The sequence below is a fragment of the Pleurodeles waltl genome, chromosome 2_1, assembly GCF_031143425.1.
Source record: "Pleurodeles waltl isolate 20211129_DDA chromosome 2_1, aPleWal1.hap1.20221129, whole genome shotgun sequence".
Classification (NCBI taxonomy): Eukaryota; Metazoa; Chordata; class Amphibia; order Caudata; family Salamandridae; genus Pleurodeles; species Pleurodeles waltl.
The window spans coordinates 638,031,999-638,051,612 of NC_090438.1; the positions used below are offsets into that span (position 1 = coordinate 638,031,999).

At 42.0% G+C, this 19,614-nt stretch overlaps 1 protein-coding gene across 3 annotated transcripts in view; it reads left to right on the forward strand.

The window, feature by feature from the left end:
* Positions 1-19,614, forward strand: part of BLVRA (biliverdin reductase A) — a 111,988-nt gene that overhangs the window by 85,062 nt on the left and 7,312 nt on the right. For all 3 annotated transcript variants that reach the window (XM_069216024.1, XM_069216013.1, XM_069216019.1), the window contains exon 6: positions 732-903. In XM_069216024.1, the coding sequence (XP_069072125.1) occupies positions 732-903 (172 nt within the window). The remainder of the gene's footprint in view (positions 1-731; positions 904-19,614) is intronic.

Sequence of the window (19,614 nt, forward strand, 5' to 3'; positions counted from 1 at the left end):
ATCCAAGGAAACGCCAAGGATGTTTAAAAAAACCCCACCTGATTTTCACTTTCATGGGTCCCTTGGTATCGCAATCCAACACTCTGTTACCAAAAACCCAACTACAGTAGACCCTTTAGGGATGAAGGATAAATATAGGAATGTTATGTTTGATTGTAAAGAGCAGAGGTCATTCACCTCCTTCCTTATTTCAGATATTTGTGGCATCACCCGATTGTGCCCCAATCTTGGATATTTAATTAATAGGTAAGTGCTTGAGAAGTTACTGATGCCGGCACCCACCTTACCTCTTCCCATTTACACTCTCCTTCGCAGCAGACAGGAAATGTATTTGCAGGCTGAGAGTTTAGGGATGCCATGCTGTTGTATAATGATACAAGGTACAATTAATCATCACATATGTAAAACCTAATCAAATGGTTAAGGTTGACATTAGTGTTGTCCGAATAGACTATAATACATTCATAGTTAAGTGCCAGCTTAAAAGGGTGTACACACACAGACACATTTTCTCTCTCTTTCTTTCTTTCTGTAACTCTAATGTCCCTTTACACACTTTATTGTCAATAAGGCACTTGTGCTTTACTTATGCCTCTTTAGTAAGATGTTGATTTATTCTGTCCTTTATTGTGATGTTCACAGATCATGAAATATATATTAATGATGCTTGCCAGTTACTTTAAGTAAAGAGAGCAGAATGTTTTCTTCAGCTATGAAGCTTCTTCTTACAGGGGGATACCTGGACGAGCATCGCTCTGGATTTCCTTCCTTCAGTGGGATAGCTCGCCTTACTTGGTTAGTTGATCTGTTTGGTGACCTCAAAGTGATCTCGGCCACTAGAGAAAAACAGGAGGAGAATAAGTATTGTAAAATGACTGCAAATTTGCAGACTTCAAACAAAAGGTTAGTAGAATAAAGATGGCAATATTTTTGTGAAGTAGCTGGTTGTTTTTAGTATAAGGATGAATGCATGATAATATGTTAATATATACGAATGTACCAAATGTACAGAAATGAATAATTGACAGTTAACTTTTTTCAAAGCTACACATTTTCTTCAGCCTGTAGGGAAGCTAATGTGTCCCAGTAGTTGATATATATTGATGTGCTGGTAACTATAAAACATCTAGAGGTAATGGGTGAAATGTGTTGAAACATTGCAGTCCATCATTGTATTGCCTTCTGTGCCCCCCCCCCCTCCACACCAATTGGAAATAACATACGCCATTCAGTCTAGGTCCTGCTTCATTAGGTACAGCGAAGGCCAATCACCAGGTCATGTTGCTTCTCAACATGAGTACAGGTATCCCTAGAATCATTTTAGCCTCGTCGGGCCTCTTCAGTGAGGTGCAGTTCGGAACCTATAACACAGTGAGTACTGGACTCATATATGGGCAAACCATTTACATTTAGGGTGTACCAGACCTGGCAACTTATGAAAATGTTTAATAGTGTGAAGAAGGGATGGAACGTTGTCTCAAACACATCCTGAGGCACTATGTATTTGCTGCCACCCCTCCAACTTAAAAAAACCCCAAAGCTTCTGCTGCTGATGTCATGGGTAGGTTTTACACACTGTAATAGACATTGGTTACACAGGGCCTCAAGAATTAGCTGGAAACCTGCAGCCTGCAGGGGTTTCAAGCTAATTGTGTGCATACAGAGTGATATAAACTCCTGGGTGACCATGTGAATGGAGCCGACATTGTGTGACACATGGTGACAAAGTGTGATTGGAAAGCTCTGGCATAATGTAAAGTAACAAAAAGTGATGGGTGTAATGCTTATACAATTCGCAGCTGCGTGTAATCGCTGCATTTCAGTTCATGATTTTTGGCCAGCTGCAACACTTCTTTTTCCATGCAGCCTCATGCAAATTAGTAATTTGAAGCGCACACATGCACATAAGTGCTAAAAGTTGTCACTGGCAAGCACAGATCTCATACAAATAACTGATAAAGCTTTGTAGAAAATGGGTTCCACCCATTTAATGCAATGTGATTTTTCACTTTTGACTACCTGGTTTTTGGACTCTTACTGTGAACTAGTCTCTCAAGTCTTAGTCATAGTATATTCATGGTAATTGGACTGAGTGTGTTAACAGCCAGTGTCTGCCTTTTAAGATGAGACCACAGTGGCACATCTAGGGTGTGGGCTGCACATGCTATGACTAACATTGTTCACTGGCCAGTAATTGAACAGAGGTGGCCTGTGGCAGAAAGGACTCTGCAAGGATTAGTGCTGACCCGGGTTTGGCCTTATAGTACTGGGCATTCATACAGTAGGACATACGAGAAAAGCTCCTTGTTATATACGTATAGGCAAAATCTCCCCATAAGGTGCATTTCCAAAGACTTATTATATTTCTCTGGCTCAGCTCATGATCAGATTCTAAGGCATTGTCTACATAATGGGTCAAGTTAATTACTCGGCTCGCAAAAAGAGGGAACAAAGGCCTCCCCACACAAAAGGAGCAATTATCAATTGACTCAGTTCCTGGGAGAGGAAATGGGTGTGGGGGAATCAGCATCTAATAATTAGCTTGCTACATTGCACCTTGGCTGGAACTGCCCAGGCCAACTAGAGAAAAGTGGGAGGACCAGACATCTGGCACTAAAGTAGCAGGGGATGGGAGTTTTGTGGGGAAGGGGGTCAGGAAGTGATACCATGTTTGGCACTCAGAGGAGCTCTCTTCAGAGAGAGCTTGAAGTCACCAAGGCATCTAGACCTTTCCACCCCCACTTAAAAAAAAACCTGTACAAGGGAGAGACAGTTGAGAAGACCCAGGACCTGATAGGCAACAGCAGAAAGGATGCCAAACTGGAAGGAGAAGCCGCCTGATGCCCTGCCAGGATGGACTAATGACTTTGACTCCAGCTGATCCCTAGGATTAGCATCAGCCTCCCCAGGGTCAGGTGTCCTGGCCTCTTTATCTGTCCTGAGTACCATTAGTGGGAAAGACCTGGACTCAACTGACCCACCCCCACAGGTGCTTTGGAAGATAACAAGAAAGCTTTGGGGTCTCAGGAGTGCAGAAAGGATGTTGTTTTGCAGGATGGTTGTGAAGGGGCTGACCATGATGCACCCCCAGCAGAAGAGGAGCTTCAGAAGCCAGGCAGAGGAGAAGGCTTATGCAGGGAGCCAGTAAATTCAGCTCCTTCCAGAATGTTCCTGTTTGTAGGCCAGGAGACCTGATTAAAATGCTCCTGTAGCAAAATAAGTCCAGGATGATCAAGAGTGGCTCTATGGGGCTAGAGATATGCCAAATTGAAAATTTGACCTTTAAAGTCAGAAAAGCAAACCACTATTTTGCTTGCTCTGCTGTATTTCACAATATTACACCAGGATGGGCCAGGACCCTGCGGGTCGGATTATTCTTATTTAATTATTGTTCCTGGAGGGGGACATACTTATAACCTCATTCCCAGAGCCAACTTTGGGGCCTGGAGATTCCATCTCCAAAGGCCCACCACAGTGAAGCCAAAAAGAGTGAGTAATTGCCTGCCTTGTGGACCCCATCCCTTGAGTCAGGGACCACACTGCTGAGCATGTTGCCACTCCCAGTGCCCATGTCTGGGGTTTCATGTGCACCATCTCCCCCCTGAGGGGGCCAAGGAGGAGTTACTCACACCATGGCATGAGCAAAAGGAGAACGGTGGCTCCCGTACAGCACAGGAGATGCTTTTGCAGAGCTAGTAAGGTTTCTGGGTCCTTGGGTCTGGCCATGTCTTTGGGTGCCCTGGGTGGGACGTGGCACCAAAGCCAAAAGAAAGCAAAGCAAAAAGATGCAGCACAAAGTCGCAACCCAAAGGGAAGAATGGACATGTTCTCTACCTTTTTAATCAACTTATTTTCCTTATTTTTTATATTGATTCTCATAATTTATTGATTACACATATGCCATCAGCATTTCACATTCGTCGTCAGCATTCAGTTTGTTAGCAGATGCCAAGTGAAGTCTCATTTTTCGAGCACTGTTTCTTTGTCCTGTGTGTGCATCCATTTTAATCCCCGAAAAAGCCAAAACCCTTCCATCGAGATAAGTAAAGAAGTGAGATACTTCATTAAGTTGTATTGTGTCTATCTGGGTGGAGCGAGCCTAAGCACAGATCTCATGGTGAGATCGGATTGGCTGTCAGCATTTCAATCAGAAAGTGATGGCAGCCATCTAGGGGCCAATAAACATGACAACACCTCATTGAAATGCATTGTTGTGAATCACAGAGTTGAATGGTCACAAAAAAGAGAATATATAAAGGTTGATAACAGATTTTAGTTACAATATAAATCATTTGTTGCTAAGGTGAATTTACCCTGTGAAAAAGTCTTCTGCTGGGATTTCATGAATCATGTTTAAGAGAAAACTGTTTTCACATGTCTTTCCTATAAAGGTTTTGGAAGGTGCTCTAGAAGCTAAAACGAGAGCATATTATCTGTAAATTCAGACTGTCCTTCTCAGCCGTATGAGAATTAATTTTGACATTCTCAGCAAAACATGTACTTCTAACAGGAGGCAGCCTATCAGTTGGTTCCAATGTTGCCAGATTTTAAAAGCCTTCTAAAGCCCAAAGTTGTGAACTACTAACCCAAAGTAAGCCCAAAATGAACCTGTCTTAGCCCAAAAAGTTCCACAAAATTTTAATACTGAAATAATGCAATCATAGGCTGAAGCAAATATTTTAAAGCATAAATTGAATTTCTATTTTAGGCTAATATGTGGTACTCACAGTGCCTGAATTATTTGTTGAATTACATACTAAGTATAAAAAGAAACATGAAAAATGGTCACTCACTTCTAATGAGCAGCAAACTGGAACACGTAGTAGAGAAGGTGGAAGGGAGGCAGGAGCACCAAGCTGACCACACAGACTAGGTGGGAGGGAAAAGCAACAGCACAAAAGAGCATGCATTGCAAGCCGGAGGGCTAGTAGCAGCACAACGGCGATGGTGGGCAAGAGGGAGGGGGCAGAGCTATACACTAAGGACCACGGAGGGCAGAAAATCCTAGAAATTCACTGAAACAAACACAAAGGTAAAAGTGAAGTTATAGTTCGGAATCGTACGAATTTCTAAGTTTACATTAAAAAAATGTAAATGAAAAAAAAACAAAGGTAAAAGTGATGTTATAGTTAGGTGACAACGTAAAACATACCAGTTGAAACTAACAAAACCACTGAAATTCACCCTCGACTATTACTTGCGCCCTTGCCGTGCACTGCGTTTGCCCTTACATATTAAATTACTCATGACATTCGTTGATTACATTTATAACATACCTGATCACATCTGAAATGCTATCATAGTCCTACATCACACCAGATATTTGCTATGAATCTCTTCACCATATTACTCTACATATGAAGTAAACCCTCTATTGCTTCTCTTAACAGCCCTCTCCTTCCATATAGTTTATAAAGCTTAAATTGCAACCTCCCAAATGCTTCCATAACCCTGGCGGTGGGGCAGTTACTCTTGCTATATATAATTCTGTAACTGCACAAGTGCGATAGTTTGTGCAATATAAATACCCAAAATAAAGTGAGCTCATTGTGTTACTACATAAGAAAGACCCAGAAAGACAACATCCATTCAGCCCATGATGCGCTCACCATACACATCTTGTGGCAGCTAAATAAAGTATGAGCTGAGCTGCGAAGTGCTTGCTTTTAAGGGACACCTACATGAAAAAAAAAGGTTATGGTGCGGATGAGTTTCTAAAATCTAATTTTTTGGGATCACCTTTTTATCTTAAACATTTTTGTGCACTTTGCAGCAATCTATCATTGTCTATAATGCAAGTTTAAAACAATGACTAACATATTCATATTTCTTTCCGTCACCAGTTGGGGCCTGGCCTGAACCACTAAAAATACACAAGTCACTATTCTTTAAAATCTCTACTGGACCACCAAGATTTAATCCCATGCCTCTCTGGTTACACTCAGACCTTGCAGCGGATTAACTAATTGGGGGTTCTTGATTAACTGTAGTGCATTTACCACTGATTACTTTAACTTTTTTTTATTTATTTCTCCTTTATGTTGTGCAATATTTTATATGAAGCTACCTGAGAGTGACAGACCAAAAATAAAGATTTTTGTTTTGTTTTAACCACTCTTGACCCAGCCCGATTGCAAGCAGCATCACAGTTCTCCCAGTTTCCAAATTCCTTCAGATGCCGTAAAGAACAGAACAGGTCAGTTAGTCAATAATGTGTGCGGTCCCCATGGCCAGTGCCACCCTGCCAAGCCTCACATGACCGTCCCTTGGGGCAGCCAGTGGCCACTATGGCCAGTGCATGGCCTGAAGTGGCTGCACCTCCACTGTCCAACTTACTCACACACTGTAAGTTACCTAAACCAGCGGTTGAAGTGCTATTTTAGTTAAACTACAGAGTGTAAGTCAGACAGTGCACCCAGTTATACTCATGTGAGGCTTACGTTGCAACGGGGGATTGCATGCACAGCTACATTGTTCAAGCACACAAGGCAGCACACAGCAGCACTTACCTATTTCTTGTTATGCCAACAGTGCCATGCATGCAAGTATGCTGAGACCACCTCAGTGAGCCGAGGTTTGTTGGGTACGGGGCGCAGCTAGGCCAGAGGGCCATGGCTCACACGAGGACTGCTGGCCGGCTGGGCTGCCCACACACCACACCACCAAGGGGAGGGAAGTTGGCAGCGAGACAAGACTACTAGTCTCAGTGAGTCAGTGACACAAGTGAAGTCACATTCACAGCCCGGGCCTGATCATACTTGTTCTGATCGGACTGTCAGTATATTGTTGGCTCGTCGATGTCGACAATGCTGGTTCAGCTCAGCAGCTGCTGCCTCTGGGATGCACGCTGCAGACACCGCACAAGAGAGACTCTCACCATGAGACCCCGGGCTGCGCATCATCGCAGGAGATTTTTAGAGCGCTGCAGGGGCAATCCAATAATTTTTGGCAGGGCTGTCAATAGGTAGCACTTATGTGCGCTACTAGATTGACAGCCCTATGACCCCTTAACAGGCACACGCACCAAACCTTAGCTAGGATGCAACATCATCACATGGGTAGCAGGTGCGCGTGCAGTTGACACACGTGCTGCAGCAGCACATGTACAGTATGAACTGTTTCACTGTATCCACTTGTCAATGACTGACCAGTCATCATGCTACATTCTTTGTGCAGTCGTGTTTATGAGCTCACCACCAGCTTCATCAACAATGATCACATTCACGATAGTTGAGGCCGGCGCTGCCCTATCTTAAAAATTGCACACAACCGGCTACTTAACGCCCAGAAACTTTCGCACCCACCATTGAGTTAATTTTCTCGCAGAAATGGGAAAAATATTTCCCATTTGTGCGAAAAATAGCCCAATATGGCAGTAGAGGTTGATTCCCATGTGTTCTACTACATCTTCTCAGAGTGTTCTAAAGAACAGCTAGAATACTAACTGTTTTACTTATGACAAAAGTGGGGTGCACCTGAAGCCATCTTGATTGAATCAAAGTGGTAAAATTTAAATTTAAAACATTTAATTTAGAAAAGAACAAAATGAGGGGTTTCATTTTACCATAGAAATTATGGTTAGTGATGGTTAGTGCTGTAGAAAGAAAAATTAGGACATGTTTTAAGTGAGCTCTCACATATCTTCCTCTTCTATTTCATTAAAACATTCTGACATGTAGACTGAAACATGCACATTCCCAATTTATACCAAAAGAGTGGCACATCTGACTGTCTTTTTGATGGAATTGAAGTGGAAAACTGAAAGCATTTTCTACTGTGGATACTGCAGTAAATGAGGAGATTAGGGAGCTTCATAAAAATGAGTCTCCCAAGATAGCCACTAGAGAAAAGAGAGCCCAGATGTAGAACAAATGTAGCCCAATGACAGAAGTGTGCAAAACAGCCCCTCATTATGACTTCGGCGGAGGGAAAAGGCCGTCTGCCAAAGGCCCATGGTCAGGTTACCACCTGTGCAGTCTCCTTCCTGCGGCCCCTATTAGGAGTTTCCCACTGGGTCAGCGGGCGGAAACAGAGTTTCTTAAGGAAATGCTTTAGGTATTACAGTTTTGATTGCATCAAGATGATGTCAGTCGTGCCACACTTTTGTAATAAATATAGAATGTCAGCAATCTGGTGGTTTATTAGGATACTTTGGTGAGGCAGTTGTCAGGGACGTGTACTCGGATAATTGAGGGCAGGAAGGAGGGTGCAGAGGCAACAAGTTGACCACGATGGGCATGCAGAAGGGGCAGTGGCAGAACAAGGAACCATGTAGGGTAGGGGAAAAGGTGGGCAGTGGCAACAAACAAACCATGCAGGACAGGCCAGAGAGGCTGTGTCAACATAACAGACCATTGAGGGCAGAAGGAAGAGGCAGGTGCAGCACAACCATACATGACAACAGTCCTGATTCGGGCAGGAGATTCCCAATGCTTTTAAGCTCATTGGGCTATATTTTATCTTTCTCCTGTCGAAAACCTCTTATTTTTCAATGTAAATCAATTGGGAAAATCAATTCAAAATGTTGGCAAGTATGGTACATTGAGAGCAGGGGGAATAGGGTAGGGATATGGACTTGGTTAACAGAGGGCAGGAGGGCGATTGGCAGGGGCACCAAACTTTCCTTACAGGGCAGGTGTCAGAGGTTACAGCAGCACAATACATCATGCAAGGCAAGCAGGACAGCAGTGCAGCACAACAGACCATCGAAAGCAATATGGAATGGACAGGGACATGCACATGAACAACAGAGAGCAGAGGAAAAAGAGGCCAAGGTAGCAAGCTGATCATACTGGACAGACGGGAGGGACAGTTGCAGCAATACAGACCATAAGGGGCAGGAGGGAGGGGGCAAGGCACGACAATGGACCAGATATGGCAGGACAGAGGATATAGGGGCCTGCACGTGGAAAAAAGAGGGCAGAGGCCAAGGGGACAGAGCTGGACCTGCAAGCTGACCATCGAGGGCAGACAGAAAGGGCACTGGAAGCACAGCACACCATGGCTGGCAACAATGAGACTACAATGGTGTACATACGTACAACAGAGGGAATGTGGGAGGGGGTCAGAGTCTGCAAGCTGACCCCAGCAGGCAGGTGGGAGGGGCTGTGGCAGCACAGAAGGCCATCATGGCAAGCAGAAGGGTTAGTGCCAACACAACAGCCATGGTGGGCAAGAGGGAGGGGCAGGGGCATGCACAAAGGACTATGGGGAACAGAAGGGATAGGTAGGGGTTGAAAACAGGCAAGAGAGGGCAGGGAAGGGGCTTCACAACAAACCACGTGGGGTAGGCTGGAGGAGCAGTTGCAGCACAACAGGGCATAGGGGGTAGAAGGGAGTGGCAGCAAAATGGACCATCAAAGACAGGAGAGAGGGGATAGGGGCATGGAACTGAGACAGGCAGGGTAGGGATGATATGGGCAGGCAGCACTCATCTGGCCATGCTAGGCAGGTAGGAGGGGCAGTAGCAGCTCAACAGAACACTCAGAGTAGATAGGAGGGGCAGTGGCAGGTCAATGGTACAAGCTGAGCAAAAAGGAGGGACCAGTGATATCATCAGTGATGTCATCAGTGATGTCATTGACCATGTAACAAGTGATGTAATATGTGAGGTTATAAGCAGTGCTTTGCAGTGGTTTGCAGTGGCATAAGTTATAGTTAGGAGAGATAACTATAACTACTGAATTCCTATAGTTTTGTACATTTTAAATGTTAGCCTAACTTTAATGTCCCTGTAGCCTTCTGTTTTTATGGTGAATATAAACATATACTCTATAGTGCTTTTGCGTGCCAACTATACAAGAAAGATATACAAAAAATATTACAAAAATGAACCGTAATCATTGTGGTTTAGCTGCTTGTGTGTTGAGACCACAGTTTGTTGTCAAAAGTTGTTATAAAAACGCTCTATATATCTGCTACATCAAGAATAAAAAGGGGTGAACCTGAACGAGTGCCCAGCCTACTGAGGTAGAGTGAGTCTATTGCCATTACCTGACCAATGGACATGCCTTGCGGACGGCATGAAACATTTATCTCACTGATAGGTTAATCAACAAAGGGGGAAGGGGCTCGGGCGGGATGCTCATCCCCATGAACCCTGAGTGGAAACCCGTGAGAATCTCATCAGGATAAGAACAGCCCTCTCTGTATGGAAGTAAAAAATCCTAAGTCCTCGAGACATTTCTTTTAGTTTCGGGGAGCACGCTCCCTTGTAACAAGGAAGGAGGAAGATAAAAGGAACTAACCCCATCCTTTCCTCTTACTTGTAATCTTGTAATTAAAATTATGTACTGATATGCTCAGTGGCTTGCGTCCAGTCCAGACCGGCGGTATGTCTCCTATACTGTTGGTTTTGATGCAGTCCGTCTGAATCTTGGACATCTTCCCTCTCACCTAATGGACCTCCAGCACTGATTGTGCCACCCATTTAAGTTTCACTTTAATCATCTCTCAGGCTTGCCATTGTAGCCTGTGTATGTAGTGTAAACTGTCCTTTAAACCTAGCGAAATAACCCTTTTTGCCAGGCCCAAACCTTCCTTTTTAATACATATAAGTCACCCCTACAGTAGTCCCTGGGCAGACAAGAACGCAGGGTGTGATGTATTTAAAAAGTAGGAAATGTACTTTTAAGTTTTACATGTCCTGATAGTTAACAACTCTTAATTTATTTTGTTTGACTACCGCAAGGCCTACCCCTTCCCTAGGATAGCATTGGAATTATACTATTACATTTAATAAGCTATAATTTCCAAATAGGAGCAGGTAACTGGATCATGTTTGGTGTATTTTGAATTGTAATGAAAACACCTGACTTATGCTGTAGTCAGATTTTAAATTACAATTTTGCAAATGCCACTTTTAGAAAGTTTACATTTTCCTGCCTTAGCCATTTGATGTCTACAGCCTGTCTCTTGGTCACATGACTGGGTGTAGCTGACAGTTGAGTTTTGTGTATTCCTCCTAGACAGCCACACACAATAGGTAGCTTTGGTGTCCTGGATGGGCCATCACTGGCAGGATGGGAGGGAGGAGCTGGACCTAGCACTACTTACATTTGAATAAACTGTATCCTGCCGCTGCATATCCCCCTATAGCTGTCTACATCCAGGGGCAGGAAGGCTGGGCACCTGTGCACTTCAAAGGCGTGTCTCTAGAAGCTTCTCTCCACATCAAGGGTACACCTGGGTATTAATAGTGGACCTCAGACACCAACTCTTCAGCACACTTCTGGACCTGTGAATACTCTACTAGGAAGAAGGACTGCTGTGCTACTGAAAGGACTGCCACTCTGCTGAAAGAACTCTCACTCTGCTGCCTTGCTGTGCTGACCTGCTGCCTGTTGCTTACTTGCGGGGTGAGAAGGACTGGACTTGCATCTTTTGAACCTGGAACCCCAGACTGACTCCAAAGGATAATGGGTCTGCTAACCCCAGTCCTGGACCCCTGGAAGTGGGCGTAAGGGTACCGCCAGCCTCTGTGGATCCATCAGAACTGACGCATCTCATCTGCTGCATGGCACAAGTCCGAGCAGAACCGATGCATCGCTGCTACTGCATGGATTAGTCCAGTCATAAGGACCCACAATCCAGCCTTTGGGAACCTCCACTGCACCTCACCAATGGACTCCACATCGCAGCCTCACAGCAACTCGACTACGTGATACAACTTTGATGCTGGAGTTCATTTCTCAAGCCCTCACCAACGGATTCCTTGACAATTACTTCGTACAGCAGCCTCACTGCATCTCGAAACCAACGTATTGTTTCTGCTGCGTGACATATCTTCAACGGGTATCCTCGCAACACTCTGCAAAAGTTACTCTGTTCAGAGGGCCTAACTGGGTCCCTGTAGCCAGCCTGCACTCCATCGCAGTCACATGAAATTGTGACTTTTGTCCTTGCCCGGCACAACCAGATATTCAGAGTTGGCGCTTTGTGCCTACCTACGGTTCTACTGATTGGATGTTTGTTGTTTTGGTCTTGTTTTATTTATTAAAGGAAGTTATATTTTTCTAACCTGGGTTGGGAGCCTTTTTGTGTGGTGTTTGAAGTGTTGCACACATGCTCTTCACAAATTGCCTCTCAGTTAAGCTTGAATGCTCTGTGCCAAGTTACCAAAGGGATGAGCACAGGTTAATTTAAGGTTGGCTTGTGTCTCACCCTAACAAGGATTGCTGTTGCTGCTTGACCAGTGTTCACACACCTCAATATATATATGTATATATACACACACACACACATATATATACTTTTAGAAAAACGTAAATAAATATTTTAAATACTTTCTTCACAAATACATATTAAATAAAAAATATTACTGTAAGGTATGCTGTAAAAATATGATTTGTAAATTAAATAAATAGTATGATTAATTAATACCGTTTTAAACAGAACTAAGTTTATGATAAATATTTGACATTATTTTATAGAGAGAAATACATATTTTCCCTATACATTTAATTCCGCCACAGTGAGATCTCACCAAGATTTCAAACGTTACTAATAGTAACTTTAAACTTGTAAATCCTGTTGTAAGAGGCTCCACCAGGGATTGGAGACACGTAAATCTAATCGTAGGAGTAACTTTATACTTGAAAATCATGAATAACATAAGTGTAGATTTACACTTAGGTATGTAGTAGATTTACATGCAAGTAAATCTACGTGTCTAATTGTACTTTGATGAATCAGGCCCCTATATCATTAATACGTTTTTATTTTGCTGACCAAGACACATTGGTAATGAAGTGTTTCACTTGGAACAATGAGTACATTTATAAAAAGACATATCACGTTAACCACCAGAAATATAATAATAGCAAGACAATAACCAGTATTATAAGGTAAAATTAGTTAATTATTCTGTCAGGTTTGAATAATTGGGATCATCAGCATATAATGATGGCTTTAGCTTGGTCATGTTTTTAGAATTATGAGTATCTAGGGAATTTCTTTTCAGTATAGATGATGGGGAAGATGAGTGGGTATCTTGTTCTGTTAATTTACCAAGTTCATTGAGTGTGTACTACTAGCACTACAAGTGTTCATACCTCTCAAAATACTAGTAAGCATGCTACTTCTACAAGTGCTCATACAGTGATACCATACTTGTATTATCACTACTACTGACACAAGTAGTATTATTATTACATATACTGGTGGTTGTAACATACTACAGCTACTGCTGCAGCTCATGCTACTGCGACTAGACATATCACACCAACTACTACCACCAGTATTAAAACTACTGGCACCTATTTCACTCATCCTGTATCTACTAGTAGTGCTATGTATCACTAGCAATTATCCCCTACAACTGGAACTATTAATACTACATCTGATTCCTTTGTGCTATGACCAACAGTACTGCTACTGGTTCTGGTGGCAATTTTTCTATGGCTACTATCAATAGTGCAATCAATAGCAGCCATGTCAAGGAACCGCAGAGTTAGAATAACTAGTATATATGGTTCCAGCATTATTACTTGTTTTAATGATACTAGCAGTATTACTAATAGTATCAGTGTTGTACTACCAGTAGGTATAATATTACTAACAGATTTATTGAGGAATTAGGATGCTTAAATGTGATGAGGAAGGGCCTCCCTTAGAATTCATAGTTATGCTCACTTATCCCATGTTTAAAAGGAGTAGTGCGGAACTATTTAGTCCAATTCTTTGTATATGATACTGTTTTACACATTTCTGAATATCTTTTATAAACCCATTAGTAATAGCTTTTACCTGCTTTGTTTATTCATTTGATGGCAGCAAGTAGAGTCTCAATTTTATTCAAAGATATATTTTTATTAATGTTTTTCTAGTTTCTTGATTTCTAACATAAAACAGTATTCACTGTTTCATCGTGTACAATGTTAACAAAATTCCAATAGAAATCCATACTCTTCATAAATTCCCAGATCTTTCGACAACCATACCAACTGGACATATTGTATTTATTAAGATAATAATGTATACATTCATGCCCATTCTCACTTTATGGAGGCACAACACAATAAACCAACATGTTTTTATAATTGGTTTCTGCCACCATGTTTTATATAAAAGGTTGTTCTTTATCATAAGTTTCTATGCTTGTTGAGCCCTCTAAAAAATTTTTATGGCATTTATCAGAAAACTGGGACTTACATAAGACAGGATCAAACCCTATTTCTAATGTGGATACGTATAAGGCAATGTCATACAGTATGATACCTCATTTACATTATATTTACATTTCTCCTCACATTATTGTTTCTTAAAATCCTCACATATGATCTGCAAAATACCCCATGAAAAAAGAAGCACCTTATAACAAAGAAACTAGTTATAGTTTTCATCATCATTATGCATTTTCTCTTCAGAAAATGTGACTGTTCATCTTTTTTACCATCATACCTATTTTTACTCATGTCCTCAACAAATACTTCTTCAGAGTTTAACATGAATTATTATTACAAAAGTTCTAACCTTAATGCACTAAGTAGGGAGAGTTAATCTTTTCACTTCTCCCTTGTGTCTTTGTCCTGTCAACTAAAGGGAAAGAGAACATTTAGTTTTGGACTTCAGTCCTTCTCAAGCTGGATAACTATTAAAACATGTATCTTCCCCATTCATCCACTTTCACTTTGCAGATTAAAATTAGGTATTTATTAGTTTTTTCAGAATGGCTTGTACTAGAAATATTTTATTTTCATTCTTTCCGGCATTTCAGAAAGTATCTCTTATATTTAAAAATTTTCCAACCTAGGTTAAACTATACATGTATTCATCAGATCAAGTCAAATAAACTTTTATTTTGTATACAAACAGTTTAACCATAAAGATACAACTGAGATAAAACAGAGATACAACCAAAAAAGGCAAAGTGTATAAAAACTTAAACTAAAACCAAAGCTATACAGAAGTGGGACTATAATACAAATAGTAATCCCAAAACCACCCTATTGCCGCACTTCTTGCCTAAGGCGTACCGCTGCAGAGATATACTCATAAATCATCAAACACATGTACTCCGTTTGGAAAAGTTGTAGGTAGAACAAGGCTGGCCTGCATTGCCAAATATTAAAAAACTTCAGCATAGGCAATAAAAATGTTTTCTCGGAATTACATAAAGTTTACCAAAAAACATAAAATGTAACAGAGACTAAGCAATTATCGAGTCACATGAGCAGGGCTTAGGCAAGGGTCTTGAAAAGAGCGGCTGGGATAAGCTACCAAAAGGTGCACAATACCAGATCTGAAACTAATCAGATAAGAATGCTGGGTATGAGGTATTGGGAACAAAAGATATGGCTCCATACTGTTGATAGTAACCAAAGTGAGATAACTCACCACTCTGTTTTCCTATTTCTTTCACTCGCCTAATCTGTTCTCTCATGGCAAAGAAGTCTTATTTTAGTTGCTTTTTGGAGATGTTAGCCAATAACAAAGGATTATGATAGCAGTACTCTCTCCCTAACAGGGTAAATTGCTCCTTCACATCTCAGCAATTTATGTTTGGAAGCCAAATCAGAAGACTTGAAATCATTAATTACAGATTGCTTGAGCAAGGTTTCCTGCTTGACCCAAATTGCTCTTCACAACAACAAAGGCGCTAGTTTAATATGGTATTCCAGCAGGGCCAACCCCAGTTCAGAATGGCACACCATAATGGGGAAGCTATTAGAGATTGAGAGAAGCTTCCTTAGGAAGTTGCTTTCAGCCACTTGCAAATTGAAGGTATCACAGTAGTCCCATACCCCAGCACCAAATATTGCCAGTGAAAGGGATTTAGCGCAATAGAAATTCACCATTTAACCAAGTGGTTTTCCGCCCAGTCTTCCAGAAAATCTAAAAATCGACAGCAGTAACATTCCTACACCTAATCAGATGGGTCTGGGAACTATTGGAATCAAAGGAGATGACTAAGTACGTAAAAGTACCAACATTTAGTAGCTTCTCCCCATTTAGAAACGGAGATGTATGCACTTTTATTTAAACCCAAACCATTCATGAACAGAAAGAACCCATATAACATTTTTTGTATGCCCGTTCTAGATATTGAAACACAATCATCAGCATACATGGAATCAGTTATATGAGGGGAAAATAGCAAAAGCTAATATTACACAACCTTTCCCTTATAATGTATGAGATGTCACAACTATACTAGTTCTATTTGAGCTTGTACATGTTGCTGTTTATTGATCCATTTAGCGTGTACCGATCACTGATTAATCAAGAGGCACATCTTTTCATTTATAACTTAGAACAAGAATTCACAGACAATAATCCCTATCTTCCTCACAGCACAAATCCCCATCACAGTGTGCTTAATTTCTTATTTAAAGAGATATATGACCTCGCTCATTTCCAGCAGTTCATATGGTGGGGCTCAAATGCCCTCAACATGGTGTACAGTTGTGTTCCTCTGCTATGAATGCCCAACTGCTTGTATCTGGTACCCTTGTTTTATTTTGGCCCTTGCCTCACACTAAAGTAGTGTTTATGCAAGGACCTAGTTCTTTTTGTCTGTGTCTCTGAAGTAGAGGACAGGCTCATTCATGTAAGTATGAGCTGGTAACCTTCTTAGAGCTAACTGATATCTGAACGGTAACATTCCGAGTAATGGAGGTCTATGGGATTAATTCTGGATGCCCCAAGGATGACTTCCTGTACAAGATGGAGGTGAGGTTATTTTCCCAGAGAGTAGAAGTGTATTGCTGACATTCCTGGAGCTTGATGAAGGAGACCTGTACACTAAAGGTCAGGGGAGAGGAGCAAAGCTCCTTTTGGTAATAGTTGCTGAAGATTATTATTCCTGAAGCACTGCTATTTGGTAGATGGTGTGGGTGAAAGTTGGGATTACAGCCTCTGTTGTACATGGTGAAGAGGACCCTTTAGGTGAGACACAGCCTTTTGTGTTTCCCTGGTAACATGTCCACAGTTGGCTTATGACAGCAGGTGCAGAAATCTAACACTTTCTGCCTCTGTTTTGTGTACTCAAGGCTGGATGCTGCCCTGCTGTGAAGAGTACCACTGTACTCAAAGGCTATGCCTTGAGAGTACCCTGTAGAGGACACTTTAAAGGAGAACCACCCCAAACTGGTTCTGCAAGTGTAGTCAGTGGATCCACATCTCCTATCTGCTCTGACTGTTGTAAAATGGGAGCTACTGAGCGACTTGTTCTAGTTCCAAGTTCTGTGTGACCAATGAAGGGATTGCTCAGACCACTGCTGTACAACCAGAACTGCTGTCTACTTAACAGCCAGCTTTCCATGGGTGCAGAGCAATCACCTGAATCAAGCTCTTGCTGCAAGAGTTGACGTGCCCTGAGGCACCTGGAAGCCAGCTTGCCTATTGAGAGAAGAAGCCCTGCAGGAGGAGTGACTGTCCAAAAGGAATAAGAAGCATTGTGACCTTGGTCCGGTGGGTTTGCAAAAGCAGAGAGCTATGGAGAGTGATCTGTCTGCCCAGGTGTCAGTGAGCCCCAAACTTTCCTCCACAATTCCAGTTGGGAATCGTGAAGTGCATCTTTCTCTGAACTGCTGTGTCAAACATAAGGCTACGGTGTGTTCTGAGCCTTTGTGCCCAAAGTATGAAGCTAATAAAGGACCTAAGCTGCTGTTCTGAAGTTGGGGAGACGTTGTATGGCATGAGCCCCTGAACCTGAAATGTGCCACTGTAGTGTGACCTGAGTTGTTGTCCCAAAATTGTGCAGAGTTGTGGTGGCCTAAGCTGCAGTGCCCGTCTAGTGTACCTGTGGCATGAAAAAAACATTGCTGAATCTACAACGGGCATGACTTGAACCGTGGTCTCCCACCCACCTCATAAGACCTGTGTGATGCCATAACCTCTGCAAAAACCTGTCCGGTGCATGGCCACACTGATCAAGACCTGAACAGCCTAGGCAGGGCTGCACAGCTCACTACTGGGCCAGTTGTGAACCACCGCTTCCCAAGCAGGTGTTGCTGTCCTGGAGCATCCACAACTGCACAGGCAGCCAAGAGGAACTACTGTCTCATGTTCAGCCCCAGAAGAGGGGTAGCAACCAAGCGAAGGAAGAGCAATGTGGTTCAGGAGATTCCTTGCCAATCTACGCACTCAAAGACTTGTTTATTGAGAAACAGTGACAAAAGCCAAAGACTAAGTACTATTGTAAGAGTGTTGGTGGTAATCTGCTCCTGTAAGAGTGCTGGGCCTAATTTCACTACACATTACCCAACGGAGGGATGCAAATGGTGCAAAGGGAGGAACCAGAGCGATGGTGGGAAGAGGCACCAAATTAATCTAGCAGCAGGAAACTTAAGTTTGCATATTGTGTATTCCTTTCTCCTTGAAAGCCAAGCAATGGGTGGCAAACCCTGATGTTTTGTTGAGTGCTGAGTTGGAGCATCCCCACACTACCACTTGAGAAGCCTGTGACTGCTCATCATCGCTACCACTCAGAGTATAATTCTGAAAATTTTGTACTTGGCCCGGTTTGCAGAGCCATGCTAGTATGGGCCCCAAGACAAAAGAGTCACACAGCCTCAACCCCCACAGTAGAGGCTGAGTAGCCCCTTCTTGCCCCTTGGCTCTCCAAACATTGTCTGATATCATTAAATTGATTTGTAAGCTCAGGTTTTGTAGCTTCCCTAAGTTAATTAGTTCAGCAATCTGTGGAGTTTTGTCAGGGTTTTTTACTATGGTCCTCATTCAGTAAACTGAACATATCTACAACGGGTTGATCAATTTTGTTTCTGACTAATAGTATTTTTTTACTTTTAATGGTCACTTAATGTCACAGTTGGGGGGGGGTAAAAGTATTGTTTGCAAAATGGTACCATATATGAACAATGCTTGCAGGAAGATGAAGCACATAATTTACTGCTAGTTATGAATTAAAGGTGATTTCACATCCTGTTAAAAGTGCACGCTCCTGCTCTAGTCAGATGGCAGGATCTGTGGATTTGTATGTATACCACAACTACAGCACTTCTATTTCTTAGCAATATATGCCATCTTTTAATCTTTGTCACTACTTCTTGTATAATACCTAAAATTGAAACGAGTATGTCTAATGGTCTGATATCACAACTCAATATATTGGTGAAAATAAATATTGGAAACATAAATACTCAGTGCCGATCTCTTAGATTCTTTCTTTTTCATCATCCATTGTTATTGCAGACAATAGAAGTTGATGTTTCTTATACACTACTCTTAGAAACATATATTTATTGGTTAGAAATAAACCCCCTGGGAGCATTTTGTTGGTTAGATTTGATAGTGTTTTTTTATTGGAGATAAAGGAAAGCCCCTTCTTTTTAAAGTCTGGCCTTAAGAACACTTTAGCTTTGTCACTTGCCTTGCATAACCAAAAACATTTTTATCTGCCCTCTTCAACCATTGTTAAGTTCTCATTCACATTTTGCCTTCCGCAGCATATAGTATGGGGCAATGATTAATACTGCTTTAACCATACCCTGTCTTGCAGTTCGCTTCATCACATATGCACATCCACCTAAAAAGTGATTTTCATTGCCAGGGCTGTTAGGCCAATACTTGACTTTACCATTGATTTTTTTTCTTTCCATTCTTTAGCCTTTTTATTTTAGTCATACGTATGTGTTTACCCCATGTTTTCAG